Here is a 26,693-nt window from a genome sequence, read left to right as displayed (position 1 = left end):
GAGTGGAAACAGGGTGCTGCTGACCATGACTTGAGACATTGTTTTTTTGAAGACCTCCTCGACACATCTTCCACAGAAGAATCTCTGGACCACCAGTGCTGGCATTGCTGGGCTAGTTCAAAAACTCATGTGGTGGTTTAAGAGATCTGCCTACGTTGAACGGTTTGTGCAAGCAGCAATTGAAATTCTCCTCCTTTTTCACATTGTTCTCCGAAGCCGTGCCTCCAGAGGTGTGCAGTATTGATTGGCTAACTGAGAGGGGAGGACATGCCAGTTGAGGCAGATGGACACATCACCACTCAAAACTCAAATGGGTCAGTGATAAGAATGGTTGGCTTGTACTGTGTTTTACATCCACATAAGACCTTTTTTTCCCCGTTTGTTTCAGCGCCCCCTTTAAATTGAAAACTCGTACCCCACCTTGCATGGTCTAGCCGTTGCAGGACTGCCCAATTTGGGCAACATCACAAAGACATCTGTTGTCTCTGGACTGGCCACCAAGGCTGGGAGCAGACATGTTTTCAACACTCAAAGGTCCAGACCAACCAGCAGCTGGGAATGAACGCTTTCACCCTCAGTGCTCAGTGATCTGGACCAGTTTCTGACTCCTCTATTTTATTCAACATTCCATTGGCTGTTCCACGTGTCAGGTGTTCTAGCACCTGGAGCCCCACACTTCTGGAAACTAGTCCTCCTCACCCTTGATGCACAGTTAGAAGTACAACATGTTAATGATATGTAGCAAAGGGAGGGTGGCTGCGACCCAAAAACCCAGCTAGCGGATTCTGCATTCAATGCACCTCTTGATGTAAAGATGAAAAAAAAAAAAAAAGTAAAAATGATGTGCGGGAAAATAAGGAAGGTCTGGGGATGGAGAGCACAGTGATTAATGATGTGTCCTCTTTAGGAAGGACTGTCTGTAACTATTTTGGAGACACAAAAAAGAAGTGTTTCTGCCTGGTATGATTCTGGGTCAAGGAGCCTCAGTGGAGATGAGAAGCAGAGCACAGCCTGGTTTGGACCGGCCACATAGCGTCTTCTAAACGGGTCACAGCAGCAGCAGCAGCACATATCCAGGACGCTCTGGGTTTACACGCGGCGGCAGGATGGAGAACTGCACCTCATCGTGATCACAAGACTCAAACCGTCAAACCGGACACGCACGTACAATCCATCAGGATCAGATTAACCCCAATGATTTCTCTCTACTGCCGGAGGAAGCGCATGCAAACACAGGACGGACATCAATCATGAAGATTTAGCTCTCAAGATCAGCAGCCATGCTCCACCAGGGAATTCAGCTGCCCTGACGCCGTGGGCAGTCAAACACACCAACAAAAATAACATTAAAGCCTCCATCTTACCTTTGACATGCTACCTGTCTCTTGAAGTGTGAACGGTGAGTATCATCATGTTCTGAGGTTTTACTTCAGTTTGAAATGTTTGAAGAAATGCAAATACATTTTGGGAAAACTGAAGTCAGTGAGGTGCAAATATAGGATTAGATGTTATTACTGTCACAGGACAGAGCAAAGTGCAGAAAACACACAGTCCCTGTTGCTTTCTTCCACTTTACTGGTTCCAAAATAACAGGATCCATCAAGCCAGATAAACAGCATCTACATCTCAACACCAAGGTTTCTGAGCCACTTCAAACAAAAAATCCCTTGAAAACAGAGAAGAAGTGGAGGCGTCTTTTCTAAAGATACACTCAGATCAGTTTCTTTTAATATCAGTGCACACAAGGAAAAGACGATATGTCCTGGCAAGAGAATGGGAACATTTCGTGGCAGATCTATATAGAAAACTATTCATTCGTCAATGCAGCTCCTGATTCCCTTCATTAGTCACAAGGAATAATTGAAGCCCACGGAGGAAGACGTCTTCTGGTTTCCCCTGACTCAGTGACCACCGTTAAAAGAAAAATGCTGTGAATTTAAGGAAGGATTCAAGGGTGAAATCCAGGTTGCATTAACACATTTGCTCCTCACTGTCAACGATGTGGGCCGATTCCTCCTGCAGTGCTCTTCATCACACCTGCTGCAGCAGCATGAGGGGAAAACTAGGTGATCGTGTCCCCAGTAAAAGAACAGCATGTGTCTTCTGTTGTCAGGTCACTGAGGAAGCCAGCAGCTGGTGGGGAGGAGGACTACAGCACGGTGGCTTCTTCCATGGCGTTGGCCCACCTGTGTGAGGAGCAAACCAGTGTTAGTCATCAGGTTGTCGACGGCAATCTTTCACTTCTGTGAATGACTGATGTGATGAACATCACAGGGCAAGCAGAGCTGACACCCTCCCCCCCTCCCTTATACCATGTTTCCTGTCTGCTGATGCTAATAAGGGAAGTTGTTACAGAAACATGATGCCGCGCACGTGTCAGACTTGATGTCAATTTCTGCTTCATTTAGAGTTGATCAAGCAGAAGACCAAAGAGAGCTGTCACTCTCGTCCCCAGATCTCCCCCAGTAGCACCTTCACGCTCTCATGCTTCAACGTCATGCTCTGCTGGATGACCCACACAAGCATAAGAACATTTGAAATCCTTTGAAGAATGATGCAGGGATGGCAGTAGGCAAATAAGATCGTACTGGAAGTTACTGACTCGCGAAGATCAGAGGTCATCCCGACTCCTTTGAAGGTTTCAGTTAAAGCCCTGGCAAAAACCAGCCTCAGAGGATGTTCATTCAGTTGTTCAAATCCCTGGTTTTAAGAAACACTAAAACTAGTGCTGTCAATAGAGTCCAGTTTTGATCTCAATAAATCGCACCAATGATGAGTTAACTCGCGATTTATAGCAAACTAATCACACATTTTGCATCTGTTCTAAATGTAACTTGAAGGACAATCGACACCAGTGTGGCCATCAATACCTTCACATGCAAATATTTGTTTAGCACAACAACCCAACAACAGACCAAGACTCTGTCCAGAACGTTCTGTAGAATCACCTCACAGGCTCTGACCAGGTTCAGAAACAAGCTAAAGGCAAAACAGTGTCAGCATTACTCTCGAGTTGACACAATCTTCCTTTGAGTTACATTTAGAACAGATACAGAATGGGGGAGTAATATGCCAGTAATTATGAGCTGAGTTAACTCAGCTTTAGTGGGATTAATTGAGATCAAACTTTTTAATCTCTTTACAGCCCTAACTAAAACACATTTTTTAAAAATGGAATCATGAAAGACAAACAAAAGCACACTTCAACACACCACTGCTACTATACCGATGACTTAAAACGTGACAGACAGCACTCATCACCTGTATGGCTTCAACTGTCTCCGACTGTTGTGGCCAGATCAGCTTTGCCGGTCGCAGCTTTGTCATGGACTATTTTCTTCAACGTCCACCATAGAGATCTGGACCATTTGCAGGCCATGCCAGTGACCTTATGTGTCTGTCTACAAGGAATCTTTTCACTCATCCCTGAACAGTCTTTCGGTTGGTGGGATAAATGTCCCAGATGTCAAAATAAACCTTGCACCTTTTCTTCAGGAGATGGTTTTGATGGATCTCATTAGAACGGCAGCAAAGAAAGGTTCCAGCATCATCATCTCCATGACTGATTCTGATGTTCATTCCCCCATCCACTGCCCACTGTAACCAGGTGTTAATGGTTGGCTTTCCTGTATGCAAATCCCTCTTCCTTTAGACCGTTTCTTACAGATCAGTCACACTGGCTGACCGCAGTTTCCTCTCATGTGTTCCTTGTTTCTTTTCAAAGCATATGGCTTTAGGTTTTCTTTACCTTTTTCAAGGAACTGACAATCCTCTCCCTTGTTTCAATTCACATCTCTGGTGTCGGAGCCATGATTCATGTCAGTCACCTTGGTGCAACAGCACTGTTTTGTTTGTACAAATGTGAACAGGTTTACTGAGAACCTGTAAGCTCCTCACCTTTGGGCAGTGTAATTGTCCTCGGCTTTAAAGGTGTAGTACAAAGTGTTTTTGTGGTACAGCTGGAAGACGTTGGCCTCCAGGTCTCCCTCTCGCTGGTCAGGCAGCCGCACCGTGAAACCCAGCAAGGGCAAAGTCTCTGAAGCGATCTTCTCCTGCAGAGTCAGAGAGAACCCACCCTCAGTTTGAGACTTGTGGCTCTGTTCTTCTGAACTCTCCAGTGCTCACCTCTTGCCCTCTGTATGTGTACAGCACTTTGTCCTTCAGAAGAAACCAAAATCTCTTCCAACTCTTTTTCCTCTTCTTACTGCGATGCAGGTTCCCACTGATGGAGCCTTCATCTGACACGGTCACCTGCGTGAAAGTGAGCATGCCTTTGCGATGTCTCCAGATGTTGGGAGGGTGGATGTTCTGGAACATGACGGACAGGGGACGGCTGGCGCGGGGCGTCCGGGGGCTGCTCTTGGCAGAGTTCGCTGAGTCATCATCCCCTGAGAAGACAGGACTTGTTGGAAATGGCGTACAATTCCAGCAGGAACCAGGTCATCACGTGAAGCCAAGTGGAGCAGGTCTGTTTTGACCTGGCCCTCATGAGGTCACAGTGAAACTCTGCTGATAATGATTCATTTTTGTTGGTTTTTCAATTACTGTTCCGAAAGCACTTTTGAAAAACATTTTAAGACATGTTTAAAAGTTGCTTTGCATGTACTACAATTTTCAAATTTCATAAAGATTGAACTCACTTTAATCCCCCTGTGTTTCCTCTCCAATTCTTCTGTTTACAGTCAAACATTTGTTTTTAATTGGAACAATAACATTTTTAGTAATAGTGCTGATTATTTCGTTTCATTTTATTTGTGTATGAATATGGAAAGAAAAATAACTTGATCATGAAGTGCCAACATTTCTACACAAAATGAACAAGGGGAGAAACTGAATTAATGGTGGAAATATGTGGAAAATGAGTTTAAATGGAATTAAATTATTTATTTCCACATTTGTATCTGACTTATGACATGATTACAATATTCCCGTAACACTGTACTTCAAGCTCTCATCTATGACGTATTACTAGTGCATTCATATGGCATTATAATGCACTTGTAAGGCACATTGTGAATGGTCATAATCATTTCATAATCAAGACCCTTAACCTAAGTCCAACCCTTTCCATAACCTAATACAATGTTATTTAAATTGACACTATTTTTTCCAAAATAACGCTTAGTTATTGTTTTGTCATACTAATATGTCATACATTATGACCTTCTATGAAGCCTGACAAATGCATTATGTCTTAGAAAGTACCAATGACGCATCGTAAATAACTGACCTTTATATAAAGAGTAACCTATTATCCCTTTGTATTCTGTTTTGATGTAAAAAAAGATTATTATTCTATTATTTATGTTCATTAATTTATATTTTTCTAGAGAGTATGGCTTTTCTTTTCTTCTCTTTTTTTATTTTTAGTGTATTATTTAACATGGCTAGTATGTTTCTGTAAACTTAATCTACTGACCAATTCATATACAGAACAAGCCTCATGACACGTAAAATATGAATCAAATGCTCCTCCCAACAGTAACCGGCGGGACACGGCCCTTCTCTATGAGCAAAAGTTTAAAGTGGCTCCTGCTTCTGTGAGCAGCATCTGACCTGCGCCACTACTAATCTAAAGATGTTGAGAATTCATGCAAGACAATAAGATGAACAATGCCTACACATGGTTGGCCACTTGAAAACGGACCAGGCCTTGTGCTTTACAGAGAAGAATAAAGACGGAGAAAGGACACAGTGGAGTTCCCCTCACCTCTCTTCTTCAGCTCGCCGTAGCAGTGATCGCACACTTTGGCCATTCGATCCTTCATGTATTTGAGAGGATAGCGATTCCTCGAGCAGCTTCTGCACACTATCTGTGTCATCACAGAAACAAGTCTTGTTTTGACTGACAGCTGGAGTCATCAGTCATTTCAGCTTCAATTTCACGTACTCTCCCGCAGCCGTGGCAGTGGTGACGGCGCAGCGTGAGGCTGAAGTCGGAGGTGCAGTTCATGCACATCATCACTTGAGACACTGGGACAAGAGTCGGCGCTTTTTCTCCCAAAGCCAGCTTCATGCAGTCCCGGGCCTGGAATAAGTCAGTCAATTATTCATTCACTTACTGCTAGTTAGACAAGTGTCAATATCACAGCATCGCACTGGAGCAAGCCAGGGCACATGCCAACAGAGCATCAGAGAATGAAGTCCCTCTCAGTCACTGCATTCCAGTGGACCAGTGTTTTTTGGTACTTGCCTTGTTATTCGCCTTGTTAACAGCATCTGTTTCTCAGGTGAGTCTGTTAGGTTTTCATGTGTTTCTTAAGTTGAAACTATGTATATACTCGAGTGATTCGTACACCGTGACTCACTCACGTGTTTTAATATGTATAAATATAATAAGTAAATAAATGATGCATTGAGTGAAAAACAAATGTGTAAGTAATATTTTTATTCTCATTCTTCTCTCCTGTCTTACTTCATTTGTTCATCCTGTTTTCAGCTCCTCATTACAGTCACAGATATTTAATTTCCCATCTCTGGGGTATATCGGAATTAGCTGTAGCAGTACGGTCAAATTGGATGTTTGAAAGGTGTTTTTGACTTGTCTTTCAGTGTGTTTTATGTTGAAGAATATTGACATGATGCTGCTAAAAGCATCTTGGTGTAGTGGTTTGTGATGTTGCCTCAGACGGAGGGTTACAAAATTTAAATTAAAATAAGATCAAAATTGAAAAATGGAAGCTGTGCATGGGAAATTAAGGGGATTAAATGCAAATTATGGGAATAAATAGGAATAAACTGGGATCTGGCTCTTCATGGTGATTTTAAATATAAATGAGGAAAGTAAATTTTAGCCTAAGGGGGTCTGAGAGGTGAGGTGGAGGCCTGCAGCTTGATGATCCATGGATAGATTCTGTTTATATTTATGGTTGGACACAATATATTTCAAGTCAGTTGCCCTAAAGTCCCATTACTTCCCATAATTCCCGTTATTCCTATGAAAGGTTTCGAATATGGATGATTTTTAAAATTGCTAAAAGCTTAACTTCCCTCGGAAAGGTACAAGAAACTTTGTGGATTTTTTTTCTTAATGTGAGTCCAGGTGTCGCAGGTGTTGTGTTCCGGAGTAAACCCAGCTCGTGTCAATGGTTTGAATGCGACAGCTGCGTTGGATGACACTTCACCTCTGCAGAGCAGCCGTCCACAGGTGAAGCTCCTCGAGCCTGCTCCGCCACAGTCCGGCTCAAAGTGTAAAACCAGTCTTCCCGCTCGAGGAAGGAGCTGCAGAAACACTCCGCTCAGTTACTCCATGGCAGATGATGCAACACAACGTTTGGAAATGTGGCAGTAGTTCTTGAAGTTTCCTCTTTGGCCATGGACTGAACATGACCCAAAGAGCAGCACAGAGACAGACACTGCAACTATACGCTACAACACTGTGAAACATTTTCAAACAGGCGATACATGAAGTGGACAGAAGAGGAGTGGGAAACAGTGTTTGCAGGCCTCAGAGCTGAGCGTTCCATCAGCAGGGCCTGTTGACATCGGGCTCACGCACCTTGCAGCCAGCGTGACAGTGATGCCTGCCGCTTCAATCCTCAGCGCGTTTTGGACATTCTCCACGACAGGTTTACTGACCTGAGCGACGACACAGTGGAGACCCGGTTAGGGAACATCATCTGTCGCACAACACTTGTGCATACAAGGTGAAAAACAATCGTCTGTCAGAAGTGGAGCTTTGCAACCTTCATCTGAGCGAGAGTCAGCGTCTCCTTCAGTCGGTACTTCCCATCCTGCTGAGGGAAGGTGTACAGCAGCACGTCGTTCATCTGAAAACAGAGGAGCACAGACAGGTCAACAGAAGCACAGCTGCAAAGACCGATTTACAAGTGATGAGCTGTGCCATTGCAGCCTTTATACAGCAGGTGGCGGTGTTAAATCAGCATTAAAAAACACGGACGGATGTAAGACTTAAACTCTTATAACACACACGACCATAATGTTTTCCATATTTCAATATATATTCGTTTAACTGTACATTGACTTTCTCTGACTGATTTGTTTTCGAGTTGGTTTTCGTTTTGCCCGATTGGCCAGTAAAGAAGAAGAGAAAAAAAAACGTTTTCATTCGACGATCCCCGTCAATGCGCATAAAGGTTAAAGGTTAATATACAGTATAAACTTGGACCTAAACAATGCTGAGCAGTTCCACCCTGCAAGTGCTCACAGCTTCATCGACTTCATCGGTCGAAATGGTAAAGAAATGACACCATTTTACTGACTTTATTGTGATTAAATAGTCACCGTTTAAATGACACTTTAGTAGTTTTAAGCAAATAAGTGTGGAACTAGAGAAAATAAAGCGTGGAAATAAGACTTTTCCCTTTGTGATGTCCTAACATTAGGCGAACATTTCTCATAATAATTGTAGTTGGAAGGTATTGAAAATGAACTAAAATAATAAATGAACAACACTAAATCACCAGAGTTCAATTTCAGCTCTGTAATGAGAGCAGACAACCAATAAAGATATTATTTTTATTATTTTTGGTCTAGCAAGTGACATACAAGTGCTTCGAGCAATGTTGAAATTTGTTTTTGAAATCATAATGAATCCCGTGATCCTTAAATTGCTCTCCTCTCAAAGAGATGAATCCTTCCCTGGGCACCTGCTTTAAAGTCGACGAGTGTGTGCAGTTCCATCTAACAAAAGCAAACGGTAACCTCTCGCTACAATGATGAACCCTTCCACCTGCCAGACAAATCCAGATTTTTCCAGGTATTACACGGTCCAATGCTTGAACGCAGTGTCTCTTAAAAGGTTTATATTGGCTTCAAGTGAAGCGCGAGCTCTGCCTCCTCTGGAGTATCAAAAGTTGGCCTCCCCGCGGTTTATATGATTGTTAATAAACATTAAGGTTCACGACAAATTGCATCATTAATCTGTAATGTCTGACTTTAATAACTCCATCAGTGCCTCTGAGTTTTACTGGCTGATGTTGGAAAGCTCCTGCAGACCTGTTTTATGATGTTTCCCTCCAAGAATAATAGCTGAGAGCGCTCCATCAGCAAACTCACAACACTGGCAGGATGTGAGGAACAAAGTCACGATCGCCCCACACTCCTTTCAGGAGGATGTTGACAAGCTTTGAGTTCAGACAGCGAATTAAGAAGCCACCACAGGAGCACGCTCTGACACCGCCTCGACAATAACTCGCTACATGATCCATTTCCTGATGCTAAAGGGGAAAGTTGTTCTCATCTGATGTTGCACTACTCTACTCTTGTTGAGACTCTACAGCAAGAACGTTAAAATCATTGTACACTGTAATGGTAATTCTAATTTTGGTATTTTTTTAAAATATGTACAGTAACTGACCACTTCAGGCATTGAATTCTTGTTCAACATGTATATTCCTTATTTACTTGAACACATACATCATTTTGATTTCTCCTCCCTTTTTTCAAAAAAGCCAAAATTAAAGTACAAGAGTACTTTCAATAACCGGTGACCAATTCTCTGGAGGAAAAGAGAAGAGAACTTAGTTGAGAAACTTACAATACATCTGCCGCACACTTATTTACTTATCCTCATCGATATGAAGTCACTGTCTGACTGAAATTAAGTTGAGAATAGGGTTCGTTGTTCAACATTAATTGGTCATTTACAAGAAAAAAAAATTAAAAATCTGATTGACAAAGGCTTCACAAGCATCTGTGTGAAATACTGTGGATGGCACTGACCATAAAATGGTTTCAAGAGATTCCTAAACTTGACTTGACCATCTGCCCTCTTGGTGCCAAAGAGACAAATGGTCGCGCATGAGTGGCCACAGTCTGGTGCTGTCAGCGGGTCAGAGTGGAATACAATGGCAACAGCAGCAGTAAGCCAAGTCTTTTTTTGTGTCCTTGCAGTTAAAGAATACTTTTTATTCCATTTTACGATCAAAAGCATGTTTTATTTCTGTATTGATTTTGTCGTCCACACTTAAAACCATGATTGTAATGGTGCAGATATTTCTGACGTCGCTCCCTATCTAATGTTTTTATCATCTCACGTATCATGAACATTAATGCTTTGGCTAAGAATTGGTTTGAATTCACTTGAAATGGCCGCCCCCAACAGAGCCATGTTTGTAAAGTCAAACACTCTCCGAAGCTCGGTCCATTCCTTCATCAGCATCAAAAGGAGAAGTGAGCAACACTGATTACCAAAAACAGATGGCGAGGCTGCGGCCTCTTCCTGCTGACCTTCATCAGCGTTCCCTCCTTCACAAACACCTGAAAGACAACAAGAGCTCTGTTAGCCGGGTCATGCTCCTCTCATCACCAGTGTTGTTTTAAACCGGCTGGCAGTGTGGCAGGGGATTCCCAGCTGAATGACTGTGCTCAGGGCAGGGCCCGGCTGGTGCGGGGAAGTCTGGGAGGGTGGAGGCCTGGCAGCACAAACAATGCTCTTCTCAGAGTCGTACCCTGCCAGGCTGCAGCAGGCCCCGCTGGCCTCCAACACTGTACGCTATGGTGACCAGGCGCAGCAGGTTCTCCTGGAGACACAGGCAGGAAGCACATCAGAGCAAGCCGTTCTTCAACAGGTTTCTCCTTTTGCCCAACCATACTGACAAGTCATGGAGTGAGTCCATGTACGTACTTCAAGAAAAGGCACTGGACATCAAAGAAGCAACGTTTACAATTTTATCCGTGTTATTCATTCTTTCCCAACTGAAAGTCATGAATCTATTCTGAGGTCCATCATCTGTATCTGTATTGTGAGAGTAGGTTTTGCGGCCACCGCACAGGCTCCCTGCCTGTGTCACTGAGGCTGAAACCATTGTTTCACTTTCTTTTACACTGTTCATTCTTCCGTAACTTCTTCACTTGATCAGCGTGTGGTCTCTCTCTAGTTTCTCTCTCTTCACTTTAACATTAGCCAGCTACAATGTTTATAACAGCCGGCTCGTCTACTGGCTGCATGTCTACTGTCTATAGCGCCGTCGCTCGGTGGACGAGGATCTGAATGTTATAATGCGTGAGTCACACGCTGAGTGCAAGAGACTTCACAGCCTGGTGCGATGCACCTGCCGTGCCTGCGCACTGCTTCAAGACCGTGCTGAGAGGGACGCCAACGGAGAGAGGAGTGACATATTGATGTGCAAATGGGGAATAAACGTGAAGGGTTTTTGAGATGATTTAACAAAAGAACAAGTTAAATAGCTAAGCTAGCTTCCTTCCACGATGTGCAGTATTAAATAAAAAAGAGCCAGATAGGCCATCGGAGAAAAAATACAGAGTGGTTTGATGTTGGATCCATGAAGTCTCCATATTGTGCATCATAATCTTGCCGCCATATCAGATTGTGATCATTGATCATAGTTGCCATGTTGTCCTGCGCCTCCTTGCTTAGTTCACTAAGGTGATGGGTTGCAACCTGCCACCTCTTCAGGACCTGCATGTCTCCAGGACCCAGAGACGTGCAGGTGGGATCAGAGCCGACCCTGCTCACCCTGGACATGGACTGTTTGTTCCTCTTCCCTTTGGCAGGAGGCTATGGTCCATCCAGACCAGAACCTCCCGTCACAGGAACAGCTTCTTCCCCTCAGCCCTCAGACAGTTGAATTCGTGATCAGCCCTAGTCGTTTATTTTAGTAGTTACTCCTATATTATTATTATTATTATTATTGTGTTTTTGTTCATGACAGCACGTTGTTCCAAAGCACTTTCCTAGTTGGTGGGATCCTCACTGACCATGGCAATAAAAGCTGATTCTGATTCTACCTTACTCCTTCAAATCATTTGTTGATCGGAGCTGCTAACTCCACTGTGGTGGAGGGCACAGTTGGTGCACTTGCTTTTCAGTGCAGGAACGCTACACATTTGGGTTGGAGCTCAGCCTCAGGCAGTTGAGTTTGGGGAACTGAGGAAAGAGCGACTCTGTACGCAAACAAAACCCCCAACAAACTCTGGGAAAAAAAGGGAGAATTTGGAAAGGATAATGTAACTGTCCCTTTGATGGTCATTATACTGGAGGAACTTGTGCGCACTCCACCCTCTACCAGTGTGTTTCACTGATGACCACCTGATCCTTGACCCTGGAAATCAAACCCAATCCTGACTGCCAGGTGGTGCCTCACCATTCGCTTCCCTTCTTTGGATAACTGCCTGACCCTACCCTAAAGAAGGACTAAAAGTAGGTCGGCCATGTCCTGCTGGAGCCGTTATTACTTTACTGCTTTAAATAAGCTTCACAGTCTGTTGGGAGCTAATGTTTTAAATACTCTGAGACCAAAGTGTTAGTCACCTGATGTGTACTGTGCAGCACCATGCAACCATTTTAAGCAGCTCGGTCAACATGATGGACGGATGGATGGATGGTAATATAAACTGAACTGTCAATTGTCCTGCCACTCATGGGAAAATAAAGTGAATGAATGTCAATGGAAAAAGAAAAAGAGGAGCATCAACACAAGCGCACACAACCAGACCGTGAGTCTGCAGAGCAGTCATGATGTGTTCTTTGACTTCTTCTGGGGGAACATTTGGGTTACATTTAGTAAAGTTAAACCAGTAACTCACCCCATGTTGCAAACTGTCATTTACTTGATCTGCGATGTCTGAGACGATCACCACGGCAGCTAGAAGAGACATTCAAATATGAGTCAGACAAATTTCTTGGAACAAGACAAACAAAACGTTTTGCAGATAAACTGCATTTAGCCAAAACTATTATCACTATTATCACTTCACAAGTCCCAGCGAACGTAAGATAGCAAATTGTAAACCACAAGTTTCTTCATGAAAAGCAGATGTCTGAATTCTCTGTCTAATTTCACAACATTAAATGAATAATTAAAATGCAAAAGACCAGTTCTGGGCACAGATGTTTCTTATTTGTTTAGAGAGAAAGCCTGAAACATAAACTGAGTCCGGCACCACACGGCTCCAGGACGAAGCACTTATTGATAATGCTCCACTGGAGGAGGCAGAAACGGCCGTCTGGTGTGTTAGTGTCTCAAAACAAAGAAATCTGAAGGGGCTCCCTGATGGTTGGTCACAAACGTGTGACCAGCTGGAGTCACAAACAGCTGTGCTGCCGGTCACCATGTACCTTGTGTGTCTTCGTATTCCTGAGAATCAGGTGAGAGGTTGTTCAAGTAATCTGAGAGAAGAGAAAGGACATGAACCAGCCTCAAATCTTTGTACCAAAACAGCAGAGAGCTTTTGAAAAAGCACCTGTGAGGAGCATCCGGTACTGAGCCACTCGCACGATCACCTGCAGCAGCTGCTGCTGGAGGGAAACCGTCTCACCTGCAGGGCTTTTCTGAGACAGACAAGACTCCAGTTCAGACCGCAGAACACGCACGTATTTGCTGGTTTCAATTCTGCACCACAGTATTTTTCTGTGGTGTCTTTTAACCACAGATGGAGAATGTTGATCTGATACAACAGTTCAGCTGCCTCACAGCGATCAGGTCCCTGGTCTGAGTGTTTCCGCTGGTGCTTGGTGTACAGTGTGGAGTGGGAAGAAGATCTCTGAGTCCAACCAGGAAGCCGGTAAACAAAAAAGGCACCTTGCTTCACATTTTCACTCCCATTGGTCGGGCTATTCTGGCCAATCAGAGGGCGAGGCGCTGCCTTCCCCTACCATCCTGGGACTCGCAATTTAGCTTCCCAGCTTACAAGATTTTATTATTTTACCATCAAACAGAGTAGAACATTGAGTCATCAAGTGGACGTTAGTGTCAGCATTAAGCATTAACAAACAAAACATTTGTTGATTTTGCCCAAAATGACAACGTCCCAAACTAATCAGTGGTCAACAAAAACTAGATTAAACACAGTTCATAGAGTTTTCATGTGAGTCTGATCAAGATGGGAATCTAAATTGTAAATACATGAACATATTTACATTATATATGGAAATATTTGCCCTAAATATTTAAAGAAGCCAATTATTTCCAAACCAAATTAGACACTCTTTAAACACTTAAAGAGTGATCATTTCAAGTATGTAAAGTGTTGTGTTTGTGCCTACAAAGTACACAGCATGATTCAATAATAATAACAAAATAGAATTTAAAAAAATATCAACTCCAAGAACCAGGTTAAGTGACTTGATAACTGTTTATACAAATATAAAAATGTATTTGTCATTTTATGTATTTATTTGTTTATTATAAATTTTGCCTAAGCCCTGTAAGTGAGAGACATTGTTCATTTCAAGAGTCAAGAAAACTCCAAAATAGACCACGTATTGTTTAGTGAGGTCTTCAGTCGCTGTGGTGCACAGGGAATGACCGTTATCTACACAGGAGGCGCAGCAGAACAGAAATCGACAGGGGAAATGGAAAGAATGTTTGTAAATTGAACCAGCAGAACACCACCAAAATCCAAATCATTACGTGCTGTCCGTCGTTCCGATCACAAATACAGGACGATGTGACTGATGGATGTCATGAATGAAATGTGTTTTGTTTTTTTTTTACATTTTTAACACAGAATAATTGTCAAATCTAACCTGGAGAAAAGATGCTGGAGAGCTGGCACCCCTCTACCACTCCACACAGCCCACAGAAATCTCATTACAGGAACCACATCATTTATTTTGATAAAGTGCTTCAATTTAATCTGGATAATAAAAAGCTCAGAATCACTTTATGATGCAGCTGCAGGAACGTTAACACACCAGCGTTTTGGGCATCTAATATTACAATGAAGCACCTGCACTACTCTGCAGAACTTCCGGCCAAAACGTCCCCTCAGTGGACTATAAAAGAGAGGAAATGATTAAAAAGCATCTCCGCTCATGATGGGACGCGTGCGGGCAGTGACTCTTCTTCTAAAGTCTGTCTGCGAATAAAAGTGCAGGCATACGATGTCTTACTTCAAACCGCTGGACTACGGCGGCAAAAGCAGACGACCTGCGGCAGCTCTCCTCCAGGAGACTCACACTCCGGTCATAGTGGCCAATGTAAGTGGTGAAGACCAAGAATTCTAATTTCCTGGAGAGAAAAATGTCAGCAATCCTCTGACGTTCATCCCTGTGAGGAAAGACAGTTGTAAGAGATGATCTGCAGGCAAGCGTGACCGTGCCTCGCCGCTTGTCTCACCAGTGACGGATCCGATTCTCCAGCTCAGTGAGGAGTCTTCGGTGTAGAGTGTACACATCAGGCAGCTCATTGAGAATCTCCCACAGCCTCTCATCCTCCAACACAGGTTCCCCTTCATCTCCAACGGCTGCTCCCACTGCTTCCCGGAAGTCCTAGGACAAATGTTTGCAGTTATGAAAGTGCATCATGTGGAACTCACACATGTGTATGTGTCATTCTGTTCTGTTTTATTGTTCTACATTACTCTCTCCGCATTAAATGTCTTTGTTTTTCACAAAATGTACAGTATCAAAGCAACAGACTCCAATCTTGCTTCGTTGTTTTAAAATAAATTAGACTTGTTTACCCCATAGTTCACCTTACTTATGAATATGGATGCACCGATACCAGTTTTTTACAAAGTAGTGCATGAGTACATGGAGTATAAACACAAATTTTACAAATTTTCCTTAACCTCACATTCAAAAACTGTGCAATTTAATATAAAGTAAAGTGGTAACATTTTCCTCCTGAATGCCTCATCGGACCGGGACCTTCAGCATATGCACTGGGGCGGTTTGCAGTCGAGTGTGAAGCGGCCGGGATGAGGATCAGCACCGCCAAGTCTGAGGCCATGGTTCTCGACCAGAATAAGGTGGTTTGCTCTCTCCGGGTCGGTGGAGAGCTCTTGCCCCAAGTGGTGGAGTTTAAGTGTCTCGGGGTCTTGTTCTCGAGTGAGAGTGTGAGATTGATAGACGGGTTGGTGCAGCGGCAGCAGTGATGCAGTCGCTGTATCGGAGCGTCGTGGTGAAGAGGGAGGTGAGTCACAAGACGAAGCTCTGGATTTACAGATGGATCTACGTTCCCACCCTCACCTATGGTCACGAGCTTTGGGTCACGACCGAAAGGCTGAGATCGTGGATACAAGCGACTGAGATGAGTTTCCTCCGCAGGGTGGCTGGGCGCACCCTTAGTGATAGGGTGAGGAGTTGGGTCATCCGGGAGGAGCTCGGGGTGGAGCCGCTGCTCCTCCACATGGAGAGGAACCTGCTGAGGTGGGGAGGTGTTCCGGGCATGTCCCGCCGGGAGGAGACCCCGGGGAAGACCCAGGACTGGCTGGAGAGATGATGTCTCCAGTCTGGCCTGGGAACGCCTCGGGATCCCCCGGGAGGAGCTGGAGGAGGTTTGAGTGGATCGGGAAGTTTGGGCTTCCTTGCTCCGAATGCTGCCTCTGCGACCCGACTCCCGATAAGTGGCAGAAGAAGGTGGAGGTGAAGGTGAAGGTATCATTTTCCTTGTATTGGTGGCCATTCTATGAGTACGTGTACTCAAGTCCAGTATGGGACTGATAACTGGTATCGGTATCACTACTTATGACAACAGCCAAAATGCACCAGTGGTATGAACAGACTTGTGTGGCATATCACAAGACTTACTTCCTGAAGCCGCTTGAGAGCTTTGACGTGTCTGGAAACAGAATTGGAACAATTAACAGGGTACGTGTAAATCTGTACAGGAGACGTAAGCAACTTCAATGGATACTCACTGCTTCTCTGAATCTGCCAACTCTTTTGCAATGTAAAACGCCCTGGTCCGACCATCGTGCTGCGAAATAAAAACAGCTTTCAGTTCGCTTGTACCTTAAAGGGGTGACTCATTACCCTCCTCCTCAACACTAGCTGAGTGACACAGTGTTTTAACCGGACAGAGACTGTCAGGTGTGTCGTGGGAAATGATCACTGTCTGCACCACAGAGCTAACGTGTCCTCTCACTTCAAAAGTTTATTAACACTCACTGACTGTCAGAGTTGGTGCTGTGGTGTAAAAGTTGGCTAAAAACCGTAGAAGCAAAAATAAAGCGCTCCAAACTGCAAAGAGAGAAAGAGTCATCGTTGTTGTGAAGCGAGCTGAGGCAAAGAATGTTAAAGAATGTTGGTCTGGAAATTCCTCAGACGAGGATCAAATCATGCAAAAGACAATCGAAACGGTGTTTTAAAATAAATAAATAAATCATGATATATTTTGCCATCTGCTCACCCCCCTCTCTGGAATTAAAAAAAACATGTTCTCTTGTTCTTTTGTTTCTGCCAAAATAGCCGACCATCAGTAGCTACAGTTTTTCACAAATTAAACAAGATTTTCTGAGGGACTTTCGACTTAGCACTATTGCTCTTTGGCTGCCGTGGCTTGAAAGAGGTTGAAATACACTGCACTAACATAGAATATGATATCAAAATGATGATCACCTCAAATTTTATAAGATGGAAAAACAGTCCATGAAAGTGTAGGCGCGTATCATTGACCAATTAATTGTGCGGCAGCTAAAACAATTTTTATTTTTGTGAGGTCTGTAGCCATTTATATAAGTGCTGCTTCACTGCCTGTGATATATGTCAGTAGTAAGAGGCGCCTCCTGGTTAAAGATCTGAGTCAGACTCGGAGTCGAGCCGCGCATCACCCTCCTGCACAAGCGCAGTAAGTCACCGTCCAAGAATCACTCAAGCTCTTGCTACCTGGCTGTCGCAGATGCACTCAGCTCCTCCATCGTCCTCCTCAGACGTGCGACCGGGGTCGTCCTCTGCTGCTGTCCGTCTTCCAGCGTCGCCAGGTGAGTCCTTCAGTGAGGCGGCAGCCGCTGCACACACCTTGTAGGCTTCTGTGTAGGCGCTGTGGGAGAGGCAGGCTCTGAGTGGCAGAATACAACTGACAAACCACCAACCAGGTGCTGGCATCAAAATCACACCCATAGAATTCAAGTTGCACAATAAATTCTTAAGTTATTGAACATAATTTGCCATTAATATAAAATAAAACGATCCCATGTTTGTTATATTTCCATGTTTGTCGATAGAGTTTGGTAAAAATATAGTGACAAGCGATTTTAAATCTGCTGTTCCACATCAGTAACTATAATGAGAGGGTGGCTCTCAACACCATTAGTCTTTATGGAAGCTCCGTATGGCGCCCTGGAGGTGAGGCTACTCCAAGAGCACTCCTGATGAACCAGCCGTTTTCATGCCACGCTCTGAACTATTGCTCCAGATGAGGCGACATCCCTCTGGAAACTGGAGGAAATCTTTCACATGGTTCACATGACTTTATTGCTCCACATTACCCGTCACATTAAAGTCAAAATATTCAGCTTAAGCAGCAAATAAAACCAATAAAACAAAGCCAGTAAAAGGCAAAAGGCTTGTGGGCCCAACAACAGTGGGGTGCACCTTGTCATTCCTGTCAGTTTCCTCCCCTTAAACTATACACAAGATACAAGGCATCGTGCCGTTGGTCCCTTTAAACACAGTGATTTGCTGAAAACTGCAGCTCTGCTTCTCACCCGGCTGCAGTTTATCCCCGCTGACATGCAAATTAGCGCCATGCGTACGACCCTTGTGACCTGTTTACAAGCCTGCACCACAGACCCAGACTGGAGGCGCTCGGACTCAGCAGAGGGAGGCTGAACAGGATGAACGTGCACCGCTGTATGTTCAGGCTCAGGCTTTGTTAGCGCTCAAGTCTTCATCCTGACATCTTTAAAAATGCAAGCAGATGTACTGCGGTCAGGATAACTGCACCTGGACTCACGGAAGGCTTCATCGAAACAAACTTGAATGATGTCTCTTTTGGTTTTTCCCATCAGGGTTGCCACAGCTCATCACTCTGCTCGATCTCGATCTTGATCCTCCCTAGTCCCGCCTCTTCATGTCCTTATTTACTCCATCCATCAATTTCAGTGGTGGCCTTCCCTTCTTTTTTCCCTCCGATACCTTCTTTTCTGTCCAAGGAGTCCAAACCATCAGAGTCAGACCTCCCTGTCTTGGACTCTGCATCTAAACTAGTCCTTCCGACTCCCTTCTAATTCTGCTACTGCCACTGAACATTTATCATGGCTGGTCTCAGTACTTTCCCATAGACCGGTCCATCATATCCACCTTGTCTGCACTTTCCTCTTCACCCCCCTCGCTCTATTCCACAGCTCTGGACAATTGCCACCATAGATACAGAGAGTAACTAACAAATAAAGTGCCAATGTCGTTCCAATTCTGTCAATAAGAGTGCACAATGTTACAGCTGTCTAACTGTGAAACTCTATTGTAACTCATACCCCATGGTTACGTAACCCTAAACAACACCTTGGTTTCCTTTATATTAAGCATCTCTGGGCTAATGATATCTGCGGCTCTCTCACTAAACACCTTGCCCGAGGAACAGAAGCGGCACCGAAGGGGTGGAACAATTAATAGACCGATGTGTGATGTGGACACAGCCGACTGGGTCCAGGGGGAAGGGTTGATGTCAGCATGTGTCCCAACAAATGGCAACACAGCAGGTTGATCAGAGAATCCCCCAATGATCATCAGCGCCCACTTCCTCAGTTTTCCCGCATGATCACATTCATCTGCAGCTCCTCACGACTACATTTACCGAAGACTCCGGCAGCTTAACTGGACACTGAAGCTGGCTATTGAAACTATGCAGAACTAGAACATAAAAAGACAGACGAGAATTCATACAGCATTTAACTACCAACCTCAAATTTATCAAGGAGCAGTTCCTCAGTAACAAAAGTAAGCGTGAGCAAAGGTTCAGCTGAAGCAACACACCTCTCTGGTTCCTCGTACGACGGCTTTGTTTTGCTGTGAAACCCTGGAAGACTGCTCATGTCCACGTAACCATCCGTCTCATTGGCGGATGACAGTACCCGAATGGGTTCCTGTCGCACCGGTCTGCGTGCAGGAACCTGAATGTTCTCATAGTCTGCACTGAGTGGAGGAACATTCTCGTAGTCTGAGGTATCTGTATTGGGAAAGGAGATGGAGCGTGGCTTGGTGAGAGGAAGAGGCATGAAAGGCACACGTGAGCGGTCATTGAAGGACTCCACTCGGATGACGCTGCGGTTCAGAAATGCCTCCGAGTTTGCTTCACATCTGCTTTCGTGGTAGAACAAGAAGTTGGGGGTCAGCTCTGAAGGTGTTCGCGACTTGGACACGGGTCGAGAGTACAGCAGCGGCGAACCGTGCGGGCTGTCTAAATCCATGAATCGTTTTGGTGGATGATGACTGGGCGGTGTTGAGGCCTTGCCGGCGCCGTGATTGACATCTGGCTTACACTCAGCTTTCCGCCGAAACTTGAGCATCAAGAAGCGTTTAATGGATGACGCCTTCTTCCTGTTTTTCTCCGACGAATCGCTCTCCATAAGAAGCGAGGGCGAGCTTTTGGTGATTGGCTTTTTAGTGATGTAGGCAAGCTGGAATGGAGGAGGGATGTCCACCGCAGACGTGGGTGTGGAGAGCCCACTGGAGCACTTTGAGAACCTTCCGGATGAATAAAAGGCACCTGTGTGAATTGGAGAATGACCTCCATCTCTGTGGACATGCAAAGGCAGCTTCTGCTCCTCCATAGAGAAGGACCGAGGGTACATCGACAAGTGTTGTTTGGAGTCCCGCCGCGCTGCGTTCAACGCCGGTCCTTTTGGGCCACTCCAGCAGGGTCGGGGCGAAACGTTTGGGTTGATCTGGTTCACGTTGTTCATCCTGAGCTGGGACCAAGAGCGGGAGCTTACTCCGGCCGGCCTCTTGTTTAACACAAAAACGGTGTCGCTTTTCAAACCTTGCTCTGAACTCTGATATCGTTGTGCTGTGCTGAACTCAGGCTGTGTTTCGGTGCACTCATCCATAAACCGTCCTATAAAACCATCCAGGTCATCCTCGCTACTTAAAAAGTCAGAGTCGCTCAGGGAGGCGAGGTGGTTGTCCGACGGCGACGGGCTCAGCGAGGACTCCGTCTCCATTGGTGCCGGGTTATACAGAAGCCTGAACCTTGGCTGGGAATACGGCGCAGAGCTCAGCCTGCCCTCTTTGTGTCCGTCACTTCTCATCAAGCTGTTGTCTTTTTTGCTGTTACAAATGTTGTTTTGTATCTCCACGTAATCGTCAGAATTCAAACAATTTGCTGGTCCGTTTCTTGCTGAGTTACATTTTGAGTCCTTCACAGGGTTATTTCTTCCGCAAAGATACCATGGCGGTGTGCCATCTTGAGGGTCTTCCTGGATCATCTCCTTGCTAGCCAGGTCATGGCCTCCATCTTGGAGGAGTGGATGTCTCTCGGATGGATTTGGGAACTTTTGATCTCCAGATGTAAAATTACAAACTGGAATGTTTGGTTCATCGGTGGTGAATCTGGTGCTTTTATCCTCCACCTTCTTTGGGCCACACGTCAACTTGAGGATGTTGCAGGAGAAGCCACAGTCCAGAGTGGCTTCTTTGTCTTCCTGGTCTCTCACTACAATGGGAGCGTCCACTTCTTTATCTTGCATTCTCCATGTCACCTGACTGGTGCCGTGCTCATCCCCCTTAGAGTCGCAACGACCGGCTGGCTCCTCGTCCAAACTGCTGATGGAGGCATCTCCCACTGCCAGACCTTCAGTGTCAGCCAAGGCCTCGCCAGCGTCATGGTCTATGTTGTCAGTTATCCTGATGTTTATCATCTCCACGCCTTCATCAGAGTCCGTGGTGAGTCCGGCGTCACTGTGCCACAGAGTCTCCATAGAGTCCAGCTCTTCTGTTTGGTTGCTGTCGCTCAGCCTCCCAATCTCATCCACTTTTCCATGGCCGTGCTCTTCCTCTTCCTTCTCTTCTGCTGTCATAGATACATCAGCCAACCCCTCACTCTTATCTGCTGGTGACTTCAGGTGGAACAAGGGCTCACGCTTGATCACTTGATTCAGGAAATCGCTCGGTTTTTCGTTCGACTCCCTTTGTGCGAGGGTGTTTCCAATGATGCAGTTGGACGGCGAGAAAGCGTTTCTTCCATTGAGCTCAAATGTGATTCTAGGTTTTGGCGCGACAGAAGGTTTGGGACCTCTGCCCGCAGACATGAGAGGGGAAGGCGGCTGTAGGCTGGCGTGACAAACACAGCGTGGCTTTGGAGCAACAGAAGGCTGGGAGCCGTCTGGAAGAACAACAGGAAAAGGAAACTGTAAGATTATGGGTTTAAAATAGCTCAAAGGTCACGCAAGTGGCGTCAATCTGATGTAAAAATCCTGCCTTTACATATCAGGTTCGCCTCTTTTGTCATGATGAAAGATATGAATGCAAATAGTTGAGATGTTTTAGACAACGCTGCGATGAAGATGTTCTCCTGAATAAGAAAGCTGCTTGATCACAAATGTGACAATGTGTCGCCATACTTCACAAAAGTATCGCAGTATATCACATCGTTGCGCCTACCCTGGCATACGTATCGTGTTGCTGGATTCCAGCCGACACAGAGACATAATGAAGTCCAGCAATGAATTGTTACTTTTACCTCACCATGCTAGCATCCAGCTGAAAGGTGAGGCTTTACACCTCATCTTTTTTTTATAATAGTATACATTTTAGATCATTTAATGGTCTACAGAGCAGGTTTTGAGTGCCAGTGATTGTTGGTCACTTAAAAAGCATGTTCAAGCCAAGGGGACACCCTGGACAGCACCACAGCATCAGACAAAACCAGAACACCTGGTATAGATCCAACCACTAACCCAGTCACACCGAGGATGGTCTTCAGCGTCCAGAGGAGACAATGGTTTGGAAGCACTCTGCTTTAAGGCTACTAGCTTGTATAACGCATCTGAAAAAGTCCTCAGTCATCTCAGTTCATTGGAATCATGACAATACGGAAAAAGAACCAGAACATTAGGTCAAAAGCTCACATTTAAAAATAAGTCCAAATAAGTCATTTTTTTCTGAATCATGTCCAGCAGTTCGCAAATAAAAATTCATCTGAGAAGTCTTGAGAGACAAACATTTTAATAGCTTAAACATTTATGTGTCTTGAATTAATAATATGGGTGTAGAAAAACTCATTACCATGAAGGTCACCACTTTTATGCTCGTAACTATACATATATTTTACTCCTCATTAGCAACACAATGGAATGCGCAGACCCACAGGTTACAGCTTTTCAAGCGCAGAGATTTGAAGAGAAGATCCTCTCACCTGTGTTCATTTTCCTCCAGCCACCAGCATGTCAGCCTCAGAAGTCACCACAATATTGATCCGGTGAAGATCCAGATCCGACTGAGGGAGACATCCAGGCAGAGACACGCACGGAGACTCCTCTGCAGGACGAGTGGGGCTCGTGAAACTACAGGAAGAGGGAGGGAGAGCCAGCGATTGTGTGTGTCAGAGAGAGGGGGAGGTGGAGGGAGAGCGGCGTGGATTTCCCACGCAGCAGCACCTGGTCTGCTCAGGATGTTTGGACCAGTCTGCATCTTTGACTCCCGTATTACTAATCCTGGTAGCAACAATGGAGACCACAATGAAGAATGGAGACCAGACAACTCTGTTGCTGTGCTTCTCTCCACCAAAACAAATGACATGCATTTCCCAAGAATTTTTTAAAAATATTTCTTATAATAACATTATTTTGACTATACTTTCTGAGTAATTTATCAAATTATTTTTTTTGTTTAGTTTTTGTCATAAGAAGGGGGACGAAAATTACACAAAAATCAGAATAAAAAAATTACAAAAAAGGGGTGAAATGACAATGAATGATGAAAAAAAAAAAAAAAAATTTTTTTAATCCAAACTAATTCCAAAATTTTTCTTCCCTTCAAGTGAATGGAATGCACTGCTGTGTGTAGCAGTTACACTTGTAACACACTGTGGAACTGCTTGACAAAATCCTGCCAGGGTTTTATTTTTCACGGTACTAAATCAAAATATAAATTAAAGCAATACATGTAAATGAATGGGGGATCACTACGTAGAGGGCGCTGGACAGAAAGCTATTTAAAATTCCAACTTCAATTTCTTCACCCGTTACATTCCACAGAAGGTTAAGAAATGAAGTTGATGGAGTGATTTCTGTGGAGGTTATGAATGACGCTCAACCATAATCAACATGGAAGGCATTTTAGCGATTTGGTTGCCGTTAGAAAATGATCAAGAACCATCCACTGCGGACTGGGAGAACAGCGAGGCATGCTTAGTTAGCCTCATGCTCGTCTTCTGGACTTGGCTGAGTCTGATAAACCCATCCACTCAGGGGTGATAGGATTCAAGCCCAGCTTCCCGAGCAGCAGGATTCTCCACGCATTGCTGTGCAACAACGTCCGTTCCACATAACAGGAAGCTTCTCTCCCAGTTTCCTGACGGTGCAGCAGGGGAAGTTATTTTTACTCCTGAATAGTGGTCAGCTGGGGGGAATTCATAAGCCAAATATGAAGATTAAAGAAGGGCAGCAGTCGGAGCTTAAAGATGAGGAGCACGTCGGATAAGATCCAGAAATGACCTCGCGCAGATCACAATCCCAAATCCAACATTACGTAAATAATAATGCAGTCACCTTTTGGCTCCGACAAAACGTTTATGATTATCAGATGAAGCACAAAATTCCAATAAGGGGATCAGCATCTGTGGTAAACATGGAAGTCTGACACTGACTGGCGATGGAAACCAAGCTTGGAGCTCATTGAAAAACATTGTTGCTTCACCTTTGACCCCGTATTTTGCTGGTGCAACAATCGTGCATTCATATCGCATCAATAAGAGGAGGAGAGCTCACTGTGAGAGAGGAATGACCAGATCTTTAGCCACGCTGGGGGAGGAGGAGGGGGGCGAGGAAGTGACCCAGCCCAGCGCAGACGCACACACGCATCAGACGCACACACGCATCAGACGCACACAATGAAAAGCACTTGGTGATGGGGTTGTTGTTGTCAGGTGACGGAAGAAGAGTGCGACAAACAACGTTCCCTCCCTGGAGACTTCCGATCGGAAAAGCTTTCAGTATGAACTATGATTTTAATATCTTTTTTAATGTACACTACCTCAGGTGTGTGTGTGTGTGTGTGTCTGTGTAACACATACTTTAGTGTGTTCTGTTCTTTGCAGAGGCCACAGCACACAGACGAATCAAAGCGAAGGCTCACTCTGTCTATTTTTTTTTTCTTAACAATTCCAATTGTCTTGGCTCTGTCATCGTCTTGAGACTCGGTTAAGAGCTTCTGTGTCTCAGTCTGGAAAGGAGGAAGTTCTCTCCTGTCCAAGTTCTTGATATAATTCTTGACACAGACTACTTCTGTCCTCGTGGGGACCTCTCATGACCATCACCCTTTCCCCAGCCTCTCCCTCTGATCCGAACCATCCTAGACACCAGAACCAGGACTCTCAACCAACCAGTTATTTTGATGTCTTCACCCTCAAATTGAGGCTTGGATTTGTGGGCTCCAGCCAAGTTCCCGCAAAGACATAAAGTCCTCACAAGCATAGTGTTTTCTCCAGAACTGGTCACCACAAGTGAGGATTAACCAGCACACACACCCCAAAATTGTACTTTTTTTCATCATTTATAACTATTGAATTTGAAGTATAACTTTTTATTTCAGTTATTTATTTATTTTCCATATTATGTGTCTGTTTGCTATTAATAGGTACATTGAAATGTACAATGTACAATACAATTCGATTCACATAACAACCAACACAGTATCTTCCTCTCCCTCAAAATAAAAAAAATAACATTAAGATTTATGTTTATTCATTATTAGAATCGCAGCTAGAAATAGTGGATGAAGAAATCCAGTGACACATAAAATCACCACCAGAGGCAATAAAGAGGGATGTCGCTAGTTTCGATCCGGTCTGTCCTTTGTACGACAGGTATGAGAATAACACACAGTCAAATCCAGGACAACTGGATCTCTGCATTTTCAACTGAAACAACGGAGCTGAAACACTTAGGTGCAACAATGTAGAGTGATGTAGATCAGTCGAGCTGGTCAGATGAAGTGTTTTCCTACTCCAGGCCTGAAGCTACACTCAAACTTTTTAGAGTGATATTAGCTGTTTGGTGAGGTTCTACTGTGAACACGGTATTTATCAAGTGTCTTATCTTGACTCCCGGATGAGAGCGCGTGTCTTTGCTCTAATACCATATTGGATTTGATGTGGACGCTGCAGAACAAGAACTATAAATAATCTATTTATCTGTTGTGGCGGAGCTGCACGTCCGGCTCCGACTCTTCTCTCATGATAAATTGGCTATTTACCGTTCTTTAATGAACAGCGTTTAGGAACCGACCCCCGCGGCTCGGTCCACGTTTGTGTGTCTCCTGTTTGCGTCAGATGAGGAAAGTGTGCGACTCCTCCTCGCTCCTGCGCCGAGGGGAAACAATACGGCCGTGCCTTAAAAAAGGAACTCCATCTTGATGTACTCCTTCCTGTCACTGTTCTCAGGTCTTTTGGCCAAACTGGAGCCGGGTGGGATCAGACTCGGGGGTAAATCAGGCTGTTTTCTCATGAGGCGGCCTGAGCGCACCACTTGTGTGATACTGTTGAGAGATGTTCCCAGTCAGGCTCGCTGAAAACGCCACTTGAACCTTGTTGCAGTTCAGCAGCTATTGAACCAGTGAGGGAAACTACGGCCTCTAAATTTAGGCTCTTCACCTCACTGGAAGACAGAAAACAAAACGCCGCTGGAGGTTTGTTTTTGTTCTTCTGTCAGAGTACTTGTGACAAGTGCACAATGGGAAAAGGAAAGTTGTAAAAACAGTGGGATGCATGAAAACGTCACCACAATCTCAGCAGGACGACCACACAGTCGAGCGCCGAGGCTTGACATCGACATCGAGCCGTGGATCAAACACCTGCCGCAGACAACGGATGATGAGTGGATTTATT

General features: G+C 44.7%; 1 protein-coding gene across 2 annotated transcripts; it reads right to left on the bottom strand.

The window, feature by feature from the left end:
• Positions 1-1,609: 1,609 nt before the first annotated feature.
• LOC128760520 (FYVE, RhoGEF and PH domain-containing protein 5-like) lies at positions 1,610-23,124 on the bottom strand. Of its 2 annotated transcripts, XM_053867976.1 has the most exons (20): positions 23,004-23,124; positions 19,625-21,971; positions 17,537-17,690; positions 16,570-16,628; positions 16,460-16,490; positions 15,045-15,196; positions 14,819-14,975; positions 13,168-13,255; positions 13,043-13,093; positions 12,511-12,569; positions 10,413-10,484; positions 10,153-10,221; positions 7,686-7,769; positions 7,499-7,578; positions 7,125-7,221; positions 5,891-6,028; positions 5,711-5,813; positions 4,126-4,388; positions 3,898-4,052; positions 1,610-2,186 (listed from the first exon to the last, which is right to left on the bottom strand). In XM_053867976.1, exons 1-20 carry the CDS (start codon positions 23,011-23,013, stop codon positions 2,150-2,152), a joined length of 4,206 nt encoding a protein of 1,401 aa, XP_053723951.1. In that variant the 5' UTR covers positions 23,014-23,124; the 3' UTR covers positions 1,610-2,149. The 2 variants fall into 2 exon arrangements, with proteins under 2 accessions (XP_053723951.1, XP_053723952.1); XM_053867977.1 differs by lacking the exon at positions 10,413-10,484 and having other exon boundaries at positions 12,535-12,569.
• Positions 23,125-26,693: the final 3,569 nt, after the last annotated feature.

Source organism: Synchiropus splendidus, chromosome 6, assembly GCF_027744825.2.
Source record: "Synchiropus splendidus isolate RoL2022-P1 chromosome 6, RoL_Sspl_1.0, whole genome shotgun sequence".
Taxonomy (NCBI): domain Eukaryota; kingdom Metazoa; phylum Chordata; class Actinopteri; order Syngnathiformes; family Callionymidae; genus Synchiropus; species Synchiropus splendidus.
This window is presented reverse-complemented; position numbering and strand designations above follow the sequence as displayed.

Bases quoted from the DNA above. Each gene is read 5' to 3' on its own strand.
- LOC128760520 (XM_053867976.1), bottom strand. The intron at 13,256-14,818 runs GTAAGACATCGT...TGTCTGTCTCAG, and splicing joins CCGTAGTCCAGCGGTTTGAA to AAAAGCCCTGCAGGTGAGAC. The intron at 13,094-13,167 runs GTGCTTTTTCAA...CTCTTCTCTCAG, and splicing joins GTACCGGATGCTCCTCACAG to ATTACTTGAACAACCTCTCA.